This window comes from Tursiops truncatus, chromosome 1, assembly GCF_011762595.2.
Source record: "Tursiops truncatus isolate mTurTru1 chromosome 1, mTurTru1.mat.Y, whole genome shotgun sequence".
NCBI classification, from domain to species: Eukaryota; Metazoa; Chordata; class Mammalia; order Artiodactyla; family Delphinidae; genus Tursiops; species Tursiops truncatus.
In genome coordinates, this window is record NC_047034.1 from 59,586,157 (window position 1) to 59,605,568 (window position 19,412).

The 19,412-nt window shown below is 35.3% G+C and overlaps 1 protein-coding gene across 5 annotated transcripts in view; it reads left to right on the top strand.

Annotated features, from left to right (window-relative positions):
• Nucleotides 1–19,412, top strand: part of NME7 (NME/NM23 family member 7) — a 238,215-nt gene that overhangs the window by 81,565 nt on the left and 137,238 nt on the right. For all 5 annotated transcript variants that reach the window (XM_019952750.3, XM_073804666.1, XM_019952751.3 and 2 more), the window contains exon 7: nucleotides 86–194. In XM_019952750.3, the coding sequence (XP_019808309.1) occupies nucleotides 86–194 (109 nt within the window). The remainder of the gene's footprint in view (nucleotides 1–85; nucleotides 195–19,412) is intronic.

Sequence of the window (19,412 nt, forward strand, 5' to 3'; positions counted from 1 at the left end):
ATAGTATTCTGTGCACATTTCCTGAGTTGTTTTACAGATTTGTAACAAGATTACATGTGCCAAAGTCATTTCTTTCTGTCTTTAGGAAATGGAGTTATTTTTTCCTTCAAGTGGAGTCTGTGGGCCAGCAAACACTGCTAAATTTACCAGCTGTACTACTTGTTGCATTGTTAAGCCCCATGCCATCAGCGAAGGTAAGTGCTGTGTTGAATACAATATAGCCAATACATTTTGCTAATAGGAGCTTATTTTGTTAATGTTTGTTTTTTCTTGATATATTTTATATATAGAAATTAAAGTATAATTTTAATATTTTCATTCATTTTTTTTGAAGGCACATGAATAAAGGTGACATAATATGAGGGCAAAATCTATCTGAATCTGTATCTTTCTGTTTGTATCTGAGCATTTCTAAAAGGTGTTCCTTGGGTTGCTGATTATGGTCGTGCTTACTGGTCTTGTTACTGGTCCTGTTACTGGTCTTGATTCCTTGACTTACTCTGCCTCCTCTCCTCCCAACCACATGGCTGTGATTCACTTAATTCACTTAAACAGCACTCCTAATCTAGAACAATATCTACCATATCTGCAGTATGCCCTTTCTGAGAAAGCTATAGAAACTTCTTTTGGTTCTCTGTATCTGAAACAAAGTTCTTTGACTGATGTGTGTGTGTGTGTGTGTGTGTGTGAGAGAGAGAGAGAGAGAGAGAGAGAGTTTGTACATTTTTTCTTCATTTTCCTTCATCTGTTTGTTTTAGTCTGCTCAATGTATTTTTGTCAGCCATCCCAAATCCTTTTGGAAATGGGATGGGGTATAATTTAAAAGATCATCCTTAAAAAACTAGAATATACTAAATAATAGATGAATGAATGGATTTTTAAAAATTTCATTTTCTAAATATTATATGGGTTTAAATAATTTTTAGTCTTTAAAGATTAAAACTATATTTCATATACCCATATTTGATATGTAACAGTAGAGGCATATGAGTTAAAGTATAAGAAATTTTTGTTAAATCTAATCAGATGGCAGAATACTTTATTTAAACTTTGACATTTCAGGGCATTTTTTCCTTGTTTCTTTTTAAACCTCAATTTTAGGGATGCTTTAAAACCATTCTGAAATGTGTAGTTAACCCAATTCAGCTTAAACTGTGGTTACAATTAAATATAGTTTGAAGTTTCATGTTGAATTTATTATTAGCTTTACTTGGCCCCCTTTCAATTGCTGGTTTATGTTTCTTTTTCTATAATGATCTGATTTCCTGGTATATTTAATTTCACCTGTGGTCTAGAAGAAGAGATTTTTTAAAAAGGAGTTATGAAGAGAGCAGCTGAAATGGAACAGGGAGTGTTACCTTCTGTTGATTGTCCACTCCCCCAAAGAAGACCTGAATGACTTGTTGATTAAGCAAGACTGAGTTTACTGCCTACTACAGTAAGGAGATCACACCTGGATGGAGTCTTAGTGGACTTCACAATGGAGAGGTCACGGGCAGATATTGTAGAATTTCAGGTGTGACCTTGAGATATGTAAGGTGGGTCTGTCAATGCGGTGATATGATTGAAATGGGGCAACATTTATGATATAGTAGTTTAGAATTAGTAGAAACAGTGAGGCAAGGATTTTAACCAAGTCTTAAAAGTATTTTGTTTGATGAGTGAGTTATTTGCCCAGTTGAGGGAATATTGTGAACTGTTTGAATAGACTATTGTTGAGATAAATGGACTTTTGGGAGGTTCCTGAAGTGAACAATGAAGTTATTTAATGATTTACAGCTTTATCTTTGTGGGTAATAATTTCTTGGCACAAATGATAATGTCATGTGGATGTAGGCGGCCTTAATTCTTAGTCCTTTAGTTAATTTACATGGATGTGGTGATTCACTTCTGACTTCTAAGAGAGCTAGAAAAAAAGAGCTTAGTTTGTGGAATAGATGGTGGAAGAAAATAATAGGATATACTAGGATATTTGCAGTCTTTTTACATAGGTAGATTGAAATATATTTTGTCATTTGGGGACTCAGGTTTTAAAAGGGAAGAAAAACAAGGTGAATTTTTCTGTTTTTTTTCGAACTTAAAAATTATGCAATGTGTTTGTTTTTGATGTCCTTAGTATTATTTATATGTAGTTAGTTTAATTCCATTGATGAAATGAATTATTTTTCCTCTGAAATCAGGCTGTGTAGGTTTGTATTCTGGCTCCGCTACTTACTAGCCATGAGGATATTGGATAAATTACTTAACCTCTTTGTACCATGTTTCCTCATCTATAAGATGAGAATAATAGTATACCTTCTTCACAAGGTAATTGTAAGGTTCAAATGCACTTAATGTAATGGTTAGATAACTAAATGATTAAATGTAGAGATTAATGTCCTAAGCAGTGCCCAGCACTTACTTAAGTGCTACATAAGTGTTAGACATTATTACTATTATGATTACTGCTCTATTACTACTACCACTACTACTACCAATATCATTATCTTTTAATTTTTAACTAAAGGTGAATGACTCCTTAGAAACAAAGCAATAGTTTAAAATACTACAAAATCCGTCATCCACAGAGAGAAAGAAAATCCCTATTAGTGTGTAAGGAACAAAATATTTTATTTTTCTTAAAGTCTGGGTCTAACTTAAGCCCATGAAGTGGGATCATTGCTTCCATCTAGTCGATTCAGCAGCTATCAGCAATTACCTATTCTGATCATCCATTACGGTTGGCACTGGGCAGGAGGTGGTAGCCAAAGCTGGGAGAGCTGCTTTTGCGCTTGTAATGGCCAAAAAAATTAGCCTTTTGAAGTATTAGAACCCTGAAGTTTTGTTGGAAATTTTCCTTTCTTATAACAGATTTCTGCATTAAACGATTTTACTGCATTGTATGATTTTAGTTTCCTCCTCAGTACAATGAGTCACGATGGTTTAAAAAGTTTCCTCTCAGCCTTTAAACCCAGATATTCTATTATTCTGTGGAACTGTATTGAAAATTCTTATAAAAGAAAGTTATATTCTGTATCTCAATGTTGTGTTTTGGCTGTAACATTTCTATTTTCACGGAGGCTATTTCAAAGCAATTTTAGATGTTTAAAAGATATATAGAGACAGTTTGGAGGTTGTCTGTTTACATTTAACTAAATAGGAAGCAAATTACTTATTAGAATGTTAGCCAGTTTGTAAATTTAATGCCAGAATGGTCTCTGATACACTAACTGAAACAGGACTAGATCTTCAGCAAGATCATATTTATCAAGTTCCTCACTTTTAAAAATTGAGCTATTCTTACTCAGAACCTCTTTCAGAGTGTTAATTTCCACGCTGAATGGTAGTTTTGATGCTAGGTAGGCCAAGAGCCCTAGAAGAGACAGTTCACCCTGTGGAACCCCCCTGAATTTGGGCGGATTGAATTGGTTAAGTTCCCAGCTTTTTTGTATTGGATTTCCTTCAAGTAATTCAGCTTCTGGGATACTATGGAAGAGCCGTGACATTTTTTGGTGTAGAGAGATTGGATTTACATATGATTTGACTTACATGTAGAATCTAAAAAACAAATAAACAAAAGAGAAACAGACTCATAGATTCAGAGAACAAACTGGTGGTTACCAGAGGGGAGGGGCATAGGGGTATGGGCAAAATAGGTGAAGGGGATTAAAAGGTACAAATTTATAGCTATAAAATAAATAAGTCAGGAGGTTGTAATGTACATGTAGGGAATATAGTCAGTAATACTGTAACAGCTTTGTATGGTGTCGGATGATAACTGGTTTTATTGTGGTGATTATTTCATAAGGTCGAATTGCTGTACACCTGAAACTAATATAGATTGTATGTTAATTATAAATAAAGAGATTGGATTTAACATTGTAAATCTAACTCAATTTCAGTAAAAATTCTTGGAGTGGCCCAGTTTTGCTTAGAATGTCACAGTTTTGGAGTTTTGTGATTGTTTTATTCTATCTGAAGGAGTTGAAGCTAATTTATAACAGATGCACCAAGTACATTGAACTACATATAAGACCCTGATTTTTTATGGAACTTGGCATGCATTTTGAAATGCAGAATTATAGGCAGTAAAAATATCTAATGAATTTGCAAGTTGTGGGAACTTTAAATGAAATCACTAATTTATTGACTTAAAAGGAATCTCAAGAGTTCTGTTAGTTCTACAAAAGAATCCCAATCTTCAGGAAGGATTACATTTAATGGTCCTAATGAAGTAGTTGCGCATTACGCTACTGAAAAAATTTTTTAGAAATAATGAAAGTTTACCTGTTAATATGTTCCAATGTCCAATAACCCTTAGAGGAAAATGAGAGTCCCTGGGATTGTCAGTTTCAATGACTTGACTGAGGGCAGAGTGGAAGAAGGTCTCAAATCTTGTTAATGAGACTGTTGGAAAGTACTTTTCTTAAGTATAGAACAACAATAAAAAATTTTATTACTAATTGCAGTTCTTATTTATGGAGTGATAAGTACTTTACATGAATTATTTAATTCTTAAAACTGTAAAGGTAGGTACTGTTTGAAACATATGCCACAGAGGAGGAAACCTAGGCAGTGAGATGTTAAGTAACTTGCTCAAAGTCACACAGCTCTTAAGTGGTGCAGTTGAGATTTGCACCAAGTTTGTCTTCGTTTATACCATTCTTCATTCATACATTATCACTTAGACCCTATAAATCCCCATCATCAAATTTGATTATTAACCCCATTTTACAGATGTGGAATCTAAGAATTAGAAGGGATAGGTAACATCTTGAAATCCAGGGCTGTTTGATTCTACAGCTGGAATTATTTGTGCCATTCCATGAATACTGAGGTCAATTGATTGTGGAAAGATGTTCTTGATAAGTATGAAGGGTGATTTTAATACTTTAAAAAATCTTAACATACTTATGGTTTAAGATGGGACCTGGAGAAATGACTGCTGTTCTGGACAAGGTAATGGCAGTTAAGAGATGAATAACAAATTATTGAGAATTGTAAATTTAGAATACTTCCTTAGAACTTTTCCAGTTAAATGGGAATAATGCTTTTTATATTTTTAAAGATGTTTAATTTGACTAAAACAGTTCTTGTTTCTTTTATCCTATTTTTATATTTCAAGAATCTCCTTTTCCTAGGTGCAATTTATTTCCATTTGTTTCAGGTTACTCTGTCCCTTGCTCCTGCACTCCAGCACTGCTGCCTGCCTTTCAGTTCTCTAATACCCCTTGTTCCTTCTCTCCTGAGGGCCTTTTTACATGCTCTTCCCTTTGCCTGGGATGTGCATCCCCTCCTCCTTCCCCCAGCCCCCAAAATGTAATTTTTCTCAGAAAAACCCCAAATGACATGTTCTCTTGGCATGCTGTGCTTTTCTTTTATAGCCCTTAGTACGCTTTGCTATTATATATTGTATAATTAGTATGTATGTGCGTATATATATATATATATATGTACATATATATTTATAGCTACAATGCATAATATATATTAAATTTTGAGTGATCATTGTCTTTTTCCTCTACTAGATTACAAACTGATTACAGGAACAGTATTTGTTTCATTGTCATACTTTAAAAAATATTTTGTACTCTTCATAATTTTTCTTTTAGCCCATGTGTTATTTAGGAGTCTTTAGTGTCTGAACATTGTCAGAGAATATGGTCTCTATGATGGATATTTCTTTGAAATTTGTTGATGTCCTTTGTGACTTAACTCATGGCTCATTAAAAAAAAATTCCTGTGTGTTTGAAAGGAAGGATATTGTTGCATCGTTCTCCCTTTACATGTAAATAGCTATTGGTTCAAACCTGTTGTCCAGACTGAATTTTTTTTTTTTGTCTGTTTGGATAATCAGCTTCTGAAAAAAACTTTGTTAAATTCTTCCACATTAAAATTATCTATTATTATGAATTTGTCATTTCTCCCTTTAATTTGGACTGCTTTTGCTTTGTATGTCCTGAGGCTTTGTTGTGTGTGATTATCTTTTTGCTCCTTACACTTTAGTTCCAGTAATTGTTTTTTGTTGTTTACCTTAAAGGGAGGCATGTCTTTTCCCAATTTTTTTAAGCCTTTTGCTTATAATATATATCTTATAATCACTATGACTGAATTTTGTTTCATTCCTATTTAAGGAATTTTGCTTTTTCAATCCAATCTAGTAGTCTTAGAATAGTTGAATTTAACCCATTGCCATTTATTGTGATAACTGATTTGGATTTCTTCATCTTTCTTAAAGTTTTTTTTTCATTATTTTCCCCTGCTCTTAAACCCCCACCCCTTTCCACCTTCTGTTGGATGGACAAATTTTTCTTTATTGCCCTCTTTCTCTTTTGTTTATCTGCTAGTTTGAAAGTCCTAGATCAGGGGATCAGCAGACTATAGCCATTGGGCTAAGTCGGGTCATCTGCCTGGTTTCATAAATAAAGTTTTACTGGAACACAGCCATACTCATTTATGTATTATCTATGGCTGCTTTTATTGCTACAGTAGTAGGGTTGAGTAGTTGTGACAGATACAGTAAAACTTCAAAAGACTAAAACCTAAAGTCTGACCCTTTACAGAAAAAGTTTCCTGACCTCTGTTATAGAGTGTATATTTTTAAATTGGTTCTGCCTAAATTTTAGCATATGTACTTAACTCTAAATTTTATTAATAAAATTTAAACTTGTGCACTCTGTCCAAATTTTTCCAAAGGCGAAGACTTTAGAATGCTTTAAGCAGCCACTGAAATCTTCTTTTCCCATCTTGCAAGTTATTGGTATGAGAATGTCCTTCTTTTTTAACTTTAAATAACTTTATTGATGTATAATTTACGTAACATAAAATGCACACATTCTAATTGTACATTTCTGGCACTGTAATACAGTGTCTAAAACTCTTAGAGTTAAGAAGTCCTTCTTAATGGATAAACTTGGTCCTGGTTGATGTCTCCTTGCAGACATTTAGAGGATGAGTAGTTTTGATTGTTTGAATGTTACTGTGTGAAAGCAGGAGGATTGAATAGATTTATTCCAGGCTTAATTGTGTGCCTTTATGATTATAGTTGTTTTTTTTTTTTTTAATCAATGACAAAGCAATGAGAAATCACTGTGTCGTTTATTGTTGGAAGACAGGGCTTGCTCTTCACACCTGACTGGAATAAAGAAACATCTGTTGCTAGGCAGCCAAAGCACTAGCACCTAGCAACTGTGATGTGTGCATCAGGAATCGTAGGCTCTCTTCAGAGCCTAGTGAAGTGTAGTACAAGCAAAAGATCTATCTATACTCAAATGTCTGAATTAGAAGAAATAAGAATATAGATAAAGAATGGCAGAGAGTTCAGTGAAAATCCTACAGTACCTGGCAAGGATGATCATAGGATATAATGTTTGGAATGACTGTTATAATTCTATGGCTTGACACTAACTATGTGGCCTTGAAGACATTTCTTGACCTCCTAAAGCTTCATTTTTTTGATCTGCAAAATGGAGGTGACAGAACCTACGTCATAAATAAGTTAATACATGTGATGCACTTGGAATAATTTGCATAGTAAGTATGCAATAAAGTGTTAGCTATTAACAGTAGCAGTTTTAGAGATTATATCACATGACACATTTTTAAAAAACCTGAAGTAGTTGTGTCTTAGTTATCTATTGCTTTATAACAACCATCACCAAACTTAGTTCCTTAAAAATGGTTTCTCACAATTCTGTGTATTACCTGGGCTCAGTTGGGAATTCTCCTGTGGTATACCTGGGGTCACTTGGGTGGCTTCATTCAGCTGGGAGCTGTGCTGGAACTGAAATGTACAAGATAGTTTCTCATCCTTCGGAGACTTTTTCCACATGGCATCTCACCATTCAGTAGTCTATCCTAAGCTTCTTTATGGCATGGTTGCTGGCTTCCAAAAGGAGCATTCCAAGACAATCTTCATTGTGCAAGTGCTAATCAAGCCTCTGCTTGCATCATGCCTTAATGTCCCAATGGCTAAGTCTAGTCATGTGGCCAAATCATTATGAGAGGAATTACACAAAGGCATGAATACCAGGGATCATGATTGACTGGGGACCGCCACTGTAGCAGTTTCCCTCAAGTGGTATAAAGCATCCTAAGACCTTAACACGGTAGGAATGTGGTACTCAAACCCAAATCAGTGGTGGTGTGTAATTGTATGCTAGACGGTGCTTCTCAAACTTTAGTGTGCACCAGAACCACTTGGGGGACTTTTAAAATGCATATGTCTGGGCCCTAACTTCAGAACTTAGTTTAATAAGTCTGGACTAGAGCCCAGAAATAAGCATTTAAATAGTCTCCCCAGGTTGTCCTGATGAACACCTAATGTCCAGTTTGAGAACCATTTATTAGAAATTTTGTGGACAGGGAACACCCTGCATTTCCTCTGGTGATCTGCCTTTATCAGAGGCTGGCCTTAGGAAATTTTATACCAAGTGGAAGATTCCTAGCTTGTTCTCTGTGGCACGTTAATAGCAACCATGGGGAAGGTTAAGGAAGAGTCACCTTTTGGGTTTCAATTATTCGTATGACTCTACAGGGGTAGTTCCCTGTGCTACATTTCAGGTTGGTGAGAATTTCTTGGAGTGATGGAAAATTTGGGTATCCAGGGCACTCTGCTTTACCAAAGTAGCATCTCAAATACTTGTTTATTTCTATTTAAGAGCTGTTTAACAAAAATAACAGAAAAGTTTATCTGTGGCTAGGCAGTCCTTAGATTGACATTTCTCTCTAGTGAGATTAGAATGAAACCCATTTTCATTGAAAGAGCGCTAGAAGAAGTGTAACATTAAGGAAGGTGACTTCTAAGATCTCTCAGAAGTCTTAGTGTAGTTGTAAACTTTAGGACTATAAATGCAACAAACTTAATAAATATCATTTACAAAATTAATTTAAATTTCTTTTATAGTTATTCCATTTTTTGTATTTTGAATCATAAAGTTCATGTTTTGCTAAGTATTTTAGAAAGAAATTTATATAATTAACTTTCAAATCATATTTTATTATACATTTGGAGCATTTATACTTCTAAGTTACTGCACTAAGACTTGTGGGACATCCTGTATGTATATTACTTGAGGGATGATGTTTATTGGCAGGAGAATTATTTTATTTGAAAATAAGTTGGAAACTTCATTTTCCCATTCCTTTTTTCCAACTTTTTTGTATATTAGGATTCAGGAGTCACCTTTCAGGGAATGATGTTATTGAAGCAACTTGACACATTTGCCTTTGAGATATTGATCTGTTGACCTGTTAGATTCTAGATATGCACAGAGTCTTTGGGGAGGAACAGGATCAATTCAAGGTTAAATGCAGAACTTGGATGACAAAATACCACTCCCCTTGCTTATTTTTCACATATATGACTGTTAGAGGGCCATGTCATTGTAGATGTCATAACTAATGCTGAGCATAGCTAGAAATGGTCTAGACTTGAGGAAAACCTGTCTCAAAGAGTTTGCAAAGACAGTGTGTTCCCATTCTTCTGCCTTGGAGGAATCTCTGGTACTGGTTTATGTATTTCCTCCTAACTCCTCCTCTGCAAAAATGCCCATGTAATTGCACAACGACAGAAGGAAGACAGGACTTGCTTCCACTAGGCTGTGGTTCTGCTCTTCCAGCTGATTCCTTCCTCCAGCCCAGGAGCTGGACCCATCTCTGTGGAGCTGGGGTCCAGGGATTCAGGCCACATCGTGTTACTTCATCAGGAAATATTTTAAAAATGAAAAGCCACATGATCTCGTGTGGTAAGACTTTGAAAGATGATTCATGTTACATGATGGATTATAAATGCTGAAATTCTGACAATATGATTACAGTTGATTCTCATGAGGAAGAAAAAAGGCACATATCTAATGAAAAGATGGCACCTTACAAAGGTGGAAAGCTTGGGTTTGCAAATGACATGTTAAAAGACGGGAGCAGTAGATACTTATGAAAAAATGCTGAAGGCACATGATCGCTGTAATTACTTTTTGAGTTGTTTAATAAGTGGTACCCTGCTTTTCTACATATTCGCACATCTTTCCTACTCTAGAAAGTCTGTGGTTCAAAGGTCTTGCTTGTTTTGGTGGTTAGTTCATTTGTAACCTATTACCACCTTACATCGACTATACCTCTGTGTACGGTGGCTTGTGTGTGCCAAGTGGGAAGTTATTTCTCCACAGCCATTTTCATGGTGGTCATCATGGAATAGCTTAGTTATCAAAGGACTGGTTTGCAATGTCTCTTCAGGATAATCTTAAGGATGTTTTTTCATTATTGAAGTACAGTTGACTTACAGTGTTGTGTTAGTTTCTGGTGTACAGCAAAGTGGTTCAGTTTTATATATAAAATTAAGGATTTTAGTTTAAACAGATTGGAGAGAGCTCAGATGTGCTTGAAGTGTATCTTGAGATTTTTGGTATTGATTTATGCCCAGATTCTCTACTCTTTATTTTTATTCTTTAGAGTATCCTGGATTTGAGGGCAGGCAAACTTTAAGCCAAATCTTACTTACGCATTAGGCTGAGTCAGAAGATGAAATTTCCAGGGGCTTCCCTGGTGGCACAGTGGTTGAGAGTCTGCCTGCCGATGCGGGGGACACGGGTTCGTGCCCTGGTCTGGGAAGATCCCGCATGCTGCAGAGGGGCTGGGCCCGTGAGCCATGGCCACTGGGCCTGTGCGTTTGGAGCCTGTGCTCCCCAACGGGAGAGGCCACAACAGTGAGAGGCCCGCATACAGCAAAAAAAAAAAAAAAAAAAAAAGAAGATGAAATTTCCAGTATGAGTTTTATGGTGTTTGGCTTTGTATGATGATAGTTTTCATTTAACCTATTAGTTAATGTGATTCAAAACACATGCCTTAAATTCTTAACAACTATAGCGTGAGGATAAATTGGGTAATATATATAAAACCAATTTGAGATCTTTAGGAAAAGTCATCACTCTAAGATCTTACATTGATATGTAATTAAAGTTGAATGTTTTCTTTAGGAACTGTGTTCTTTAGGCATTGAAAATACCAGAATGCTCCTTTTAAGGAATAGACATCAAAGAGATACAGAGGTGGGTCATGCTGAGTTTTAGCCGGGAATTTGTCTTAGTAACGTTTATTGGAATTTCTCTTGTATTAACAGAAGTAATATGCGTTACATAAAATATAGGAAAACAGAAAAATGTTTGTTTTAAAAATCACTTCTACCATTCAGAGATTCTGTTTACAATGTGGCATGTTCTTCCTTCTCTGTCAAACAGCTGAACACAACAATATGGATGAATTTCACATCTTGAAGTTGAACAAAATAAGACATAGAAAGTTAGAAGCCATATGATGCTATTCATAAGTTTAAATATAGGCAAAAGTCAACTATGTTTTTCAAGAATGCATATGTAGGTAGTAAAGAAAAAAGAAATACATGGAAAAGGTTATTCCAAAGTCAGGTAGTCTTTGAGAGGAGAGAGGGTGATGATTGGAGAGGCACACACAGAGGGCTTCTAGGGTCCTGGCAGTGTTCTGATTTTTTTTTTTTTTGACCTGAGTGGAGGTTACCATATATGTTCACTTTAATATTATAAAACTGAGCATATCTGTTATATATTTTACCATAAAACATATACATTTTACAGTAAATATTTAGAAATTGGGCAAGGCATAGAATAGATGGTATAGTATGTTCTTATTTCCTTAAAAACAAAAAGGCCATATCCATATATTTGTACATATGTTGAATATTTCTAGAAGAATATATAAGAAATTACTGACAGTGATTTCCCCTAAGAAGAAAGACTGAGATTCTGGGATGGGAGGGAGATTTACTTTCACCATATACCCTTTTACTTCCATTTTGCATGTTTTCTAATGAGGAATGCTCTTAAAAATTATGTGAGAGAGGGTAGGGGAAATTAAGACCAAAAAGTCAAAACTTGAGAATTTAATACCTTTATGACTTCCTTTTTAAGATGATGCAGGTTTGGAGTAGAAGGATTAAGGAAGAATTGGACTGAAAATTAAAATCATAAGCTTTTCAGATAACATTCCCCTTGTTCATGGCCAGGAGAATGGTTATTGTGAAATTCTCTTGTCCTCAGAGATCTTGCTCCCAGTCATGGTTCTCGAACTTTAGTGAGCATCCATATCACTGGGTCTGGATTGTTAAAATACACGTTCCTGGGCTATACTTTCAGAGTGTCTGACTCGGTACGTCTGCATTTCTAATAAGTTCCCAGGTCAGGACAATGCTGCTTATGCAGGGATCACATTTTGAGAACCACTAGATGGCAAAGCTGCCCCCTACATAAGGACATGCTGGAAAATAGAACAAAAATGGAGGCCCATACCCAGTGCATACAGCATGTGCTTCCAGCAGACGAGGAGTAAGAGTTATATAAAATTTGTGGCCCATGTTGTGGCATTACGTCTGTTTTTAAGCCTGTGAGTGACAATGTAGGTCTTGCCAGCTGAGGAAATCAGAGCCATTTAAAATCAACAGAAGAAACCATGTTCTTGTAGTAAGATGTCTAAATTTGTGATCTCCTTAACTGTGACTTTGGATAACTGGAATAAAGAAAATAAACGTTCATAATTTTGAAAATTGTGCAAAAGACAAGCTTTGAGAATCTTTTTCTTTATATGTCTTTAAAAAAAAGATACAAAACAACAGAACTAATTTTAAGAAAGGGAAAAGATTTACTTTGTTTTGTTCATGTTAGAGTTTATGGATCCATGGTTTTGGTTTACTTTTTCAGTCTTTTTCACTGTGCTTCCCTATAAAACTAACAGATTTCCATTGATGAGTTATAACATGTATAGCACTTGTATAATTCATGAAAATCTCCTGCAAACATGAAGTCAACTTCCAGTGGGACTTGTGCTTACTCCACCCTCCAGAAGAGGGGCTGGCCTATTTTAAAATTAGGAAGGATCTCCCCCTACCTAGAAGTTGGCAGTATCCTGTGCTGTAAAAACGTAACATTGCTTTGTGATTGTGTGATTAACTTGTTTTCCATGGTAACCTGGCATTAACTTTGGGCTTCTGATGACCTATTTGCCTAGTACTAAATTTTCACTTTCTCCCTTGTCATCCTGGTACCCTATTATGTTTTTCCTGGACTGTGCTTGTTTTAAAATTGTGCTCTTATTTCAGCCATGCTAGCTGTTCTTGGCTTCCTTTGCTATGCTGAGCCCATCCTTGTCTTCCCAGTAAGGAGGGGTTATTGATGGCCTTTTCCTGGAGATTTTAGATGCTGTGGGTCTTCTCTGTTGCTCCTGCATTGGTGTGGAGCCTGCCTTTACTATTTTCTACTCACTTAATTACGTTATGATGAATTTTAATATACCAAGTTACCATATTGTGGGTACATCTGTAAAGCTATATTGGTTACTCTTTTTATTGCTTTGTAAGGAATTACAGATTGTGGTTGTTAGGACATTGGTAAGGAAAATGTGCATTTTAGATCTGGGTGTGTGGTGCAAGTGCAGAATCAGCAATGCTATTAGATGAATTAGGTCTATATTTTATAAGCCTACTTGCTACTGGAATAAATTATGATCAGCTAATGAATTAATTTGAGATCCTTTAAGACTTAAGTGCCTTACTAGCTCTCAGTTTAACAATTCTGCTGAATCCAAACTCTCATCTGCAATTGATTTAATGTGATTCTACAATATTTTTGCTTACTAGCCAGCAAAAAATCGTAACGGACATTTGAAGCCAAACTGATCTGTGGGTTTATCTTTTCATCGGATTAAAAATTACTGGAAGATTGTCAGTGAAGTGGTATTGCCTAGTAACATATTGCTGTCTAGGAAACAGAAAGCTTTTCCACCTGGCTTTTATGCCTAAATTGATTTGTTATGCATGTTTGCTAGGATTAGTACTAAATTCCTTCTGTTGAATTCAGTAATGTTTGTGATTTCTTTTGTATTTTGGCATTGAACATTAAACTCTTAAACTCTTATAATCTCTAGCTTTAACTTGGCTTTACACTAATTACATTTTAATGACACACCAGCCCTATTTTTTAGTTAAAATGTCTTTTATTTCATTAGATTTAAATTTTAAAAGAAATCAGATTTCTCCAATTTGATTTAAGTTGGTTATTAATATTAAACACAACATCTGTTTATGTATAGTTCATGCATTCTTGGCTGTATCAAGATTAAAACTTTTCTTTCACAGATCCTACCAAAGTAAAATGCAAGATTTCTTTTTGACACTTCTTAATCCGCCATTTTTTTATCTCACCCACCCCTATTTAGTATCAGTATTGTGGAGCGTATCATCCAGGTTGTGATGAGTTGTCTTGTACAACAGACTGGCTGCTTTTTCTTTTTTAATTGGAGTACAGTTGATTTACAATGTTGTGTTAGTTTCAGGTGTACAGCAAAGTGAATCAGCCATACATATACATATATCCACTTTCTTCTAGACTCCATTCCCATATAGGTCACTGCAGAGAGCCAAATAAAGTTCCCTGTGTTATACAGTAGGTTCTCATTAGTTATCTTTTATATATAGTGGTGTGTATATGTCAATCCCAGTCTCCCAATTTATGTCTCCCCTCTTTCCCCCTTGATAACCATTAGTTTGTTTTCTACATCTGTGACTCAATTTCTGTTTTGTACATAAGTTCATTTGTACCATTTTTTAAGATTCCACATATAAGTGATATCATATGATATTTGTCTTTCTCTGACTTCTCTGACAATCTCTAGGTCCATCCATGTTGCTGCAAATGGCATTATTTTATTATATATGTACCACATCTTCTTTATCCATTCCTCTGTTGATGGACATAGTCCATGTCTTGGCTATTGTAAATAGTGCTGCAATGAACATTGGGGTGCGTGTATCTTTTTGAATTATGGTTTTCTCCAGGTATATGCCCAGGAGTGGGATTGCTGGATCATATGGTAGCTCTATTTTTAGTTTTTTAAGGAACCTCCATACTGTTCTCCATAGTGACTGTACCAATTTACATTCCCATCAATATCACCTCTCACCAGTCAGAACGCCATCATCAAAAAATCTACAAACATTAAATGCTGGAGAGGGTGTGGAGAAAAGGGAACACTCCTACACTGGCTGCTTCTTTAATGTTGAGTTTTGTAAGTTGTTTTGCTCACCAAAATGTCCTTTTCATGGGCACTCATTTCTTTGAATAAGGTCTTGTTTTTGGATGTTTATACCTTATTATTGCAAGGAGTAAGTTTAACATTCATAGTAAAGGTGTTTTTCAGGCTTTTCCACAGTATAAGGGTGGGTTCATTGGCTGCAAGGTTGCTTTCAAGTGTACAGTTTACTGTAGAGTATAGAGATTATAATATCAAGGGAAGATATCACAACTCCAGGAAAGACCTTAACATCAGAATAAGTTATTTCTACAGAAAATATTTTTTGATGGCAAAATTGAAACTACTAGATTATTAAACGTGAAAACCAATTTTGTCATAATTTTGAAGAATATTGTCCATTTACCTTGTTAACAACTTAACTTTGCTCTTAACTATTTTCTCTCTATAAAACAGTTTTCTAGAACTACAAACAAATAGTAAAATGATCAATTGTTTCCTGTCTTTTTTCCTTCAAATTTGTTAAGCTTCAAAATGGTAAGAAGGAAGGAAACCTTAAATTGAAAAATCAATAAGTTGGGTGATGATCTTCTGAACAATCCAAAATTTACTAGATAAAAATTCTATATTCTTCTGTTACTGGTTTTACATTATATATTCAGAAGATCAAAAAATATAAGTAGCACACATAAATAAATGTTTTTTTTGTATATTGTAGGAGAGGCAAACTCTTACCCTCTTAGTTTTTTTGGCTGGGCATGAGAATTAAATTGACATGAGACAGATAGATCAACAGGAGAAAAGCATACAAATTTATGTAATACAAGTTTTTAATACTAGTTTTCCTTCGTAAGGAAATGAAGACCCAAAGAAATAGAGAAAACCTACTTGCTTTTGTATTAGGTTGAAAAAAAAAGAGAGACAATAGTGCCTATTGTGGAGAAGTGACTAAACTATGTGGGGAGATTAAAGGAAGATAAGAATTATTTTAACAAGGTCTGTTTGTATAGAATTCTCTTGATCTCAACTTCTTATCTTTAGTGATGAGAATGTTGCTTTCCTTCTGGCATAGGGAGGACAACTTTCTTATGGGAATTTTATCTCACTTTTAAGAAAAGGAAGGAAGGTCAGTGTTTTTCTTGTATACACTGCCTTAAGTCAAAATAGTATACCAGAGCAACATATTTTGGGGTGGTATGTTCTGAACTCTTTAATATACATGAATTATTTAATTGAATGATCTATACAAACCAATTAAATATTTTGCCTATTTTATTGTAATCTAACAATCTCAGATCATCGGGGGCAAGCACAACTGTGTTTAAAATTCAGTTCTGTTACTTACTAGCTATTTGGGCATGTTGTTTTAACCTTTTAGTAGAGAAAGTAAACATCTATAAAATGAACATTGTAATAGTACTTTCTTCATAGGGCTGTTCTGAGGATTGCAGGAATAATATGACTAGCATGTACAATACACACGAGAGAGAAAACTAGCTGTTCTTCCTAAATTTGTTCTTCTACAGTGAAGGCTTGTTTCTGATAAGTGACTGTCCTGTCAGAGACTGTATTTCCTAACTTTCCTTGTACGGCCATGTCACTGGGTTTATTGGAAAGGCTATCTCTCTTTCACTGAATTGCTCTTGTACCTTTATCAAAAATCAGCAGGGCATATTCATTTTTGGTTTTCTCTTCTGCTCCATTGATCTATGTGTGTGCCACTCTGCCAGTACTACACAGTCTTGATTACTATAGCTACCTAATATGTCAGGAAATTGGGTAGATTGACTTTTCCTACCTTTTTTTGGAAATTGTTTGTTATTCTAGTTCCTTTATTTTTCCTTGTAATATTAAAATAATCTTGTCTAGGGAGTTCCCTGGTGACCTAGTGGTTAGGATTCTGGGCTTTCACTGCAGGGGCCTGGGTTCAGTTCAGGGTCGGGGAACTGAGATCCCACAAGCCATGCAGCACGGCCAAAAAAAAAAGAAAAAAGAAAATCTTGTCTGTATTTACAAAATATCTTGCTGGGATTTTGATAGGAATTGTGCCAAACCCATTTATCAATTTGAGGACAACTGACATCTGTACTATGTTAATTTCCAAATCATGGATACTATATGACTCTCCATTTATTTAGGTCTTCCATCCAGCATTTTGTAGTTTTCATATACAAGTCCTGTGCAAGTTCTGTTAGATTAACACCTAGTAATTTTTTTCTTTTTGAGCTATTTATAAATGGTATTATACTTTTAATTTCAGTGTCCACTTATTTATTTCTAATATATAGATAATTAATTGATTGTTGTATGTTTATCTTATGTCCTGCAACCTTGCTGAAATCTGTCATTAGTTCTAGAATATTTTTTATAGTTTATTTTCTTTTTTTAGATAATTATGTCATATGCAAATGAAGAGATTTATATTTCTTCCATTCTGATCTGCTTGCCCCTTCCCTTCCCATTTTCCTTTCCCTTTCCTTCCCCTCTCCCCTCCCATCTCCTCCCCTTTCCTCCCTTCCCTTCCTCTCACCTTCTCTTCTTCTTGCCTTATTGCAGGAGCTTGAACTTCCAGCACTGTATTAAATAAGAGCAATGAGAATGGACATTCTTGTCTTTCATTGTTAGGCATAATGTTAGCTGTAGTGGTTTTATTGTTGTTGTTTTGTTTTTGTTTTTGTAGATGCTTTTTATGAAGTTCAGGAAGTTCCCATCTATTCCTGTTTTCTTCTAAGAGTTTTGATCATGAATGGGTGTTAAATTATTTTGAATGTTTTTTCTGCATCAATTGATATGATTGTGTGATTTTTCTTCCTTAGCCTTTTAATATAGCAGATGACATTGGTATAATACTTGTTGTCCAAAAGAACTATAGTTCTTTTTATATATTGCTGAGTTCTATTTGCTAATATTTTGTTAAGGACTTTGCATCTGTATTCATGAGGGTTATTGATGTGTGTTTTATTTTTGTACTCTGATTTGGATATTAAGGTAATACTAGTTTTATAAAATGAATTGGAATTATCCTATTTATATAAATTTATATTGCACTTTTTAAACCTAACATTGTATTTTGAATTTTTTCTGCATAATTAGATAATCTATGAAAACATAATTTTAAAGTCTGAATAATAGTCAGTTATAGGAATATACTTTTCTTTATCTTTTTGTTGTTTTATTATTTATAATTAAAAATTTTATTATTAATAATTCTGCAGTTAACATTTTCCTATATAAATCCTTGTGAACACCTAAGTTATCCTTAGAATAATTTCAAGAAATTCTTACATCAAATAAAAACATTTTAAAGTTTTTAATATATCCCAATTTATCCTCCAGAAAGAGGATAACAAATATTTCCACAGCTGCATGTCTATGAGAATACCTGCTACATTATATTTTTTTAAAAAATAAATTTATTTATTTTTGGCTGCATTGGGTCTTCATTGCTGTGCGTGGGCTTTCTCTAGTTGCAGCGAGCGGGGGCTACTCTTTGTTGCAGTACGCGGCGTCTCATTGTGGTGGCTTCTCTTGTTGTGGAGCAGGGGCTCTAGGTGCCCAGGCTTCAGTAGTTGTGGCACGCAGTCTCAGTAGTTGTGGCTTGTGGGCTCCAGAGCGCAGGCTCAGTAGTTGTGGTACATGGGCTTAGTTGCTCCGCAGCATGTGGGATCTTCCCGGACCAGGGCTTGAACCCGTGTCCCCTGCATTGCCAGGCAGATTCTCAACCACTGGACCACCAGGGAAGTCCCTATTTCAAAAATTTGATGTAATATATAATATAAAGTGTTATCTTGTCATTTTTCCCCTTGGAGGGGTTTTTACAGGCAAACTTTATGTTTCAAATTCTGCTTAAAGTTTTACATATTCCTTATGAACCTACAGAAATTGTTTCACTGATGCACACGCTCATCTAAGACAGGGCTCGAGTGCTCTACAAAGTGCACCTCAAATATTTCTAGGGGTTCGTAGTGGGAGAGAGAGGCCTTATTTTGTCAAGTGCTGTGTAAGGACCCCCTTCTTCCTTCTTTTCTTGCTCTGCTTCCCCTAGCTTGTATCGCAATGTTTGCCAGGCACTGCTGGCTTAGACAACAGTGGCTTTCCTTCTCCTGAGAACCGGTGGGTTTGCCAGGCCCTGTTGTGCCTGTAGCTGGGTATTGCCCTGACCCTGTTATCTGCTTCTCATCAGTCATTGCAGCCATCTCATTTGGTGTGACCTGGGCACTAGCATTAGCCTCCTTGTGGTGTACCGGTTACACAGTATTCTCTTTGAAACGAGACATATAAAATGCTTGCATTTTAACAGTACGGCTAAAAATTAAATTCGTGCTCATTCTATAAGCAAAGCTATGCATCCTAACTCAGGCTATTCTTGGCTCTAGTACTAC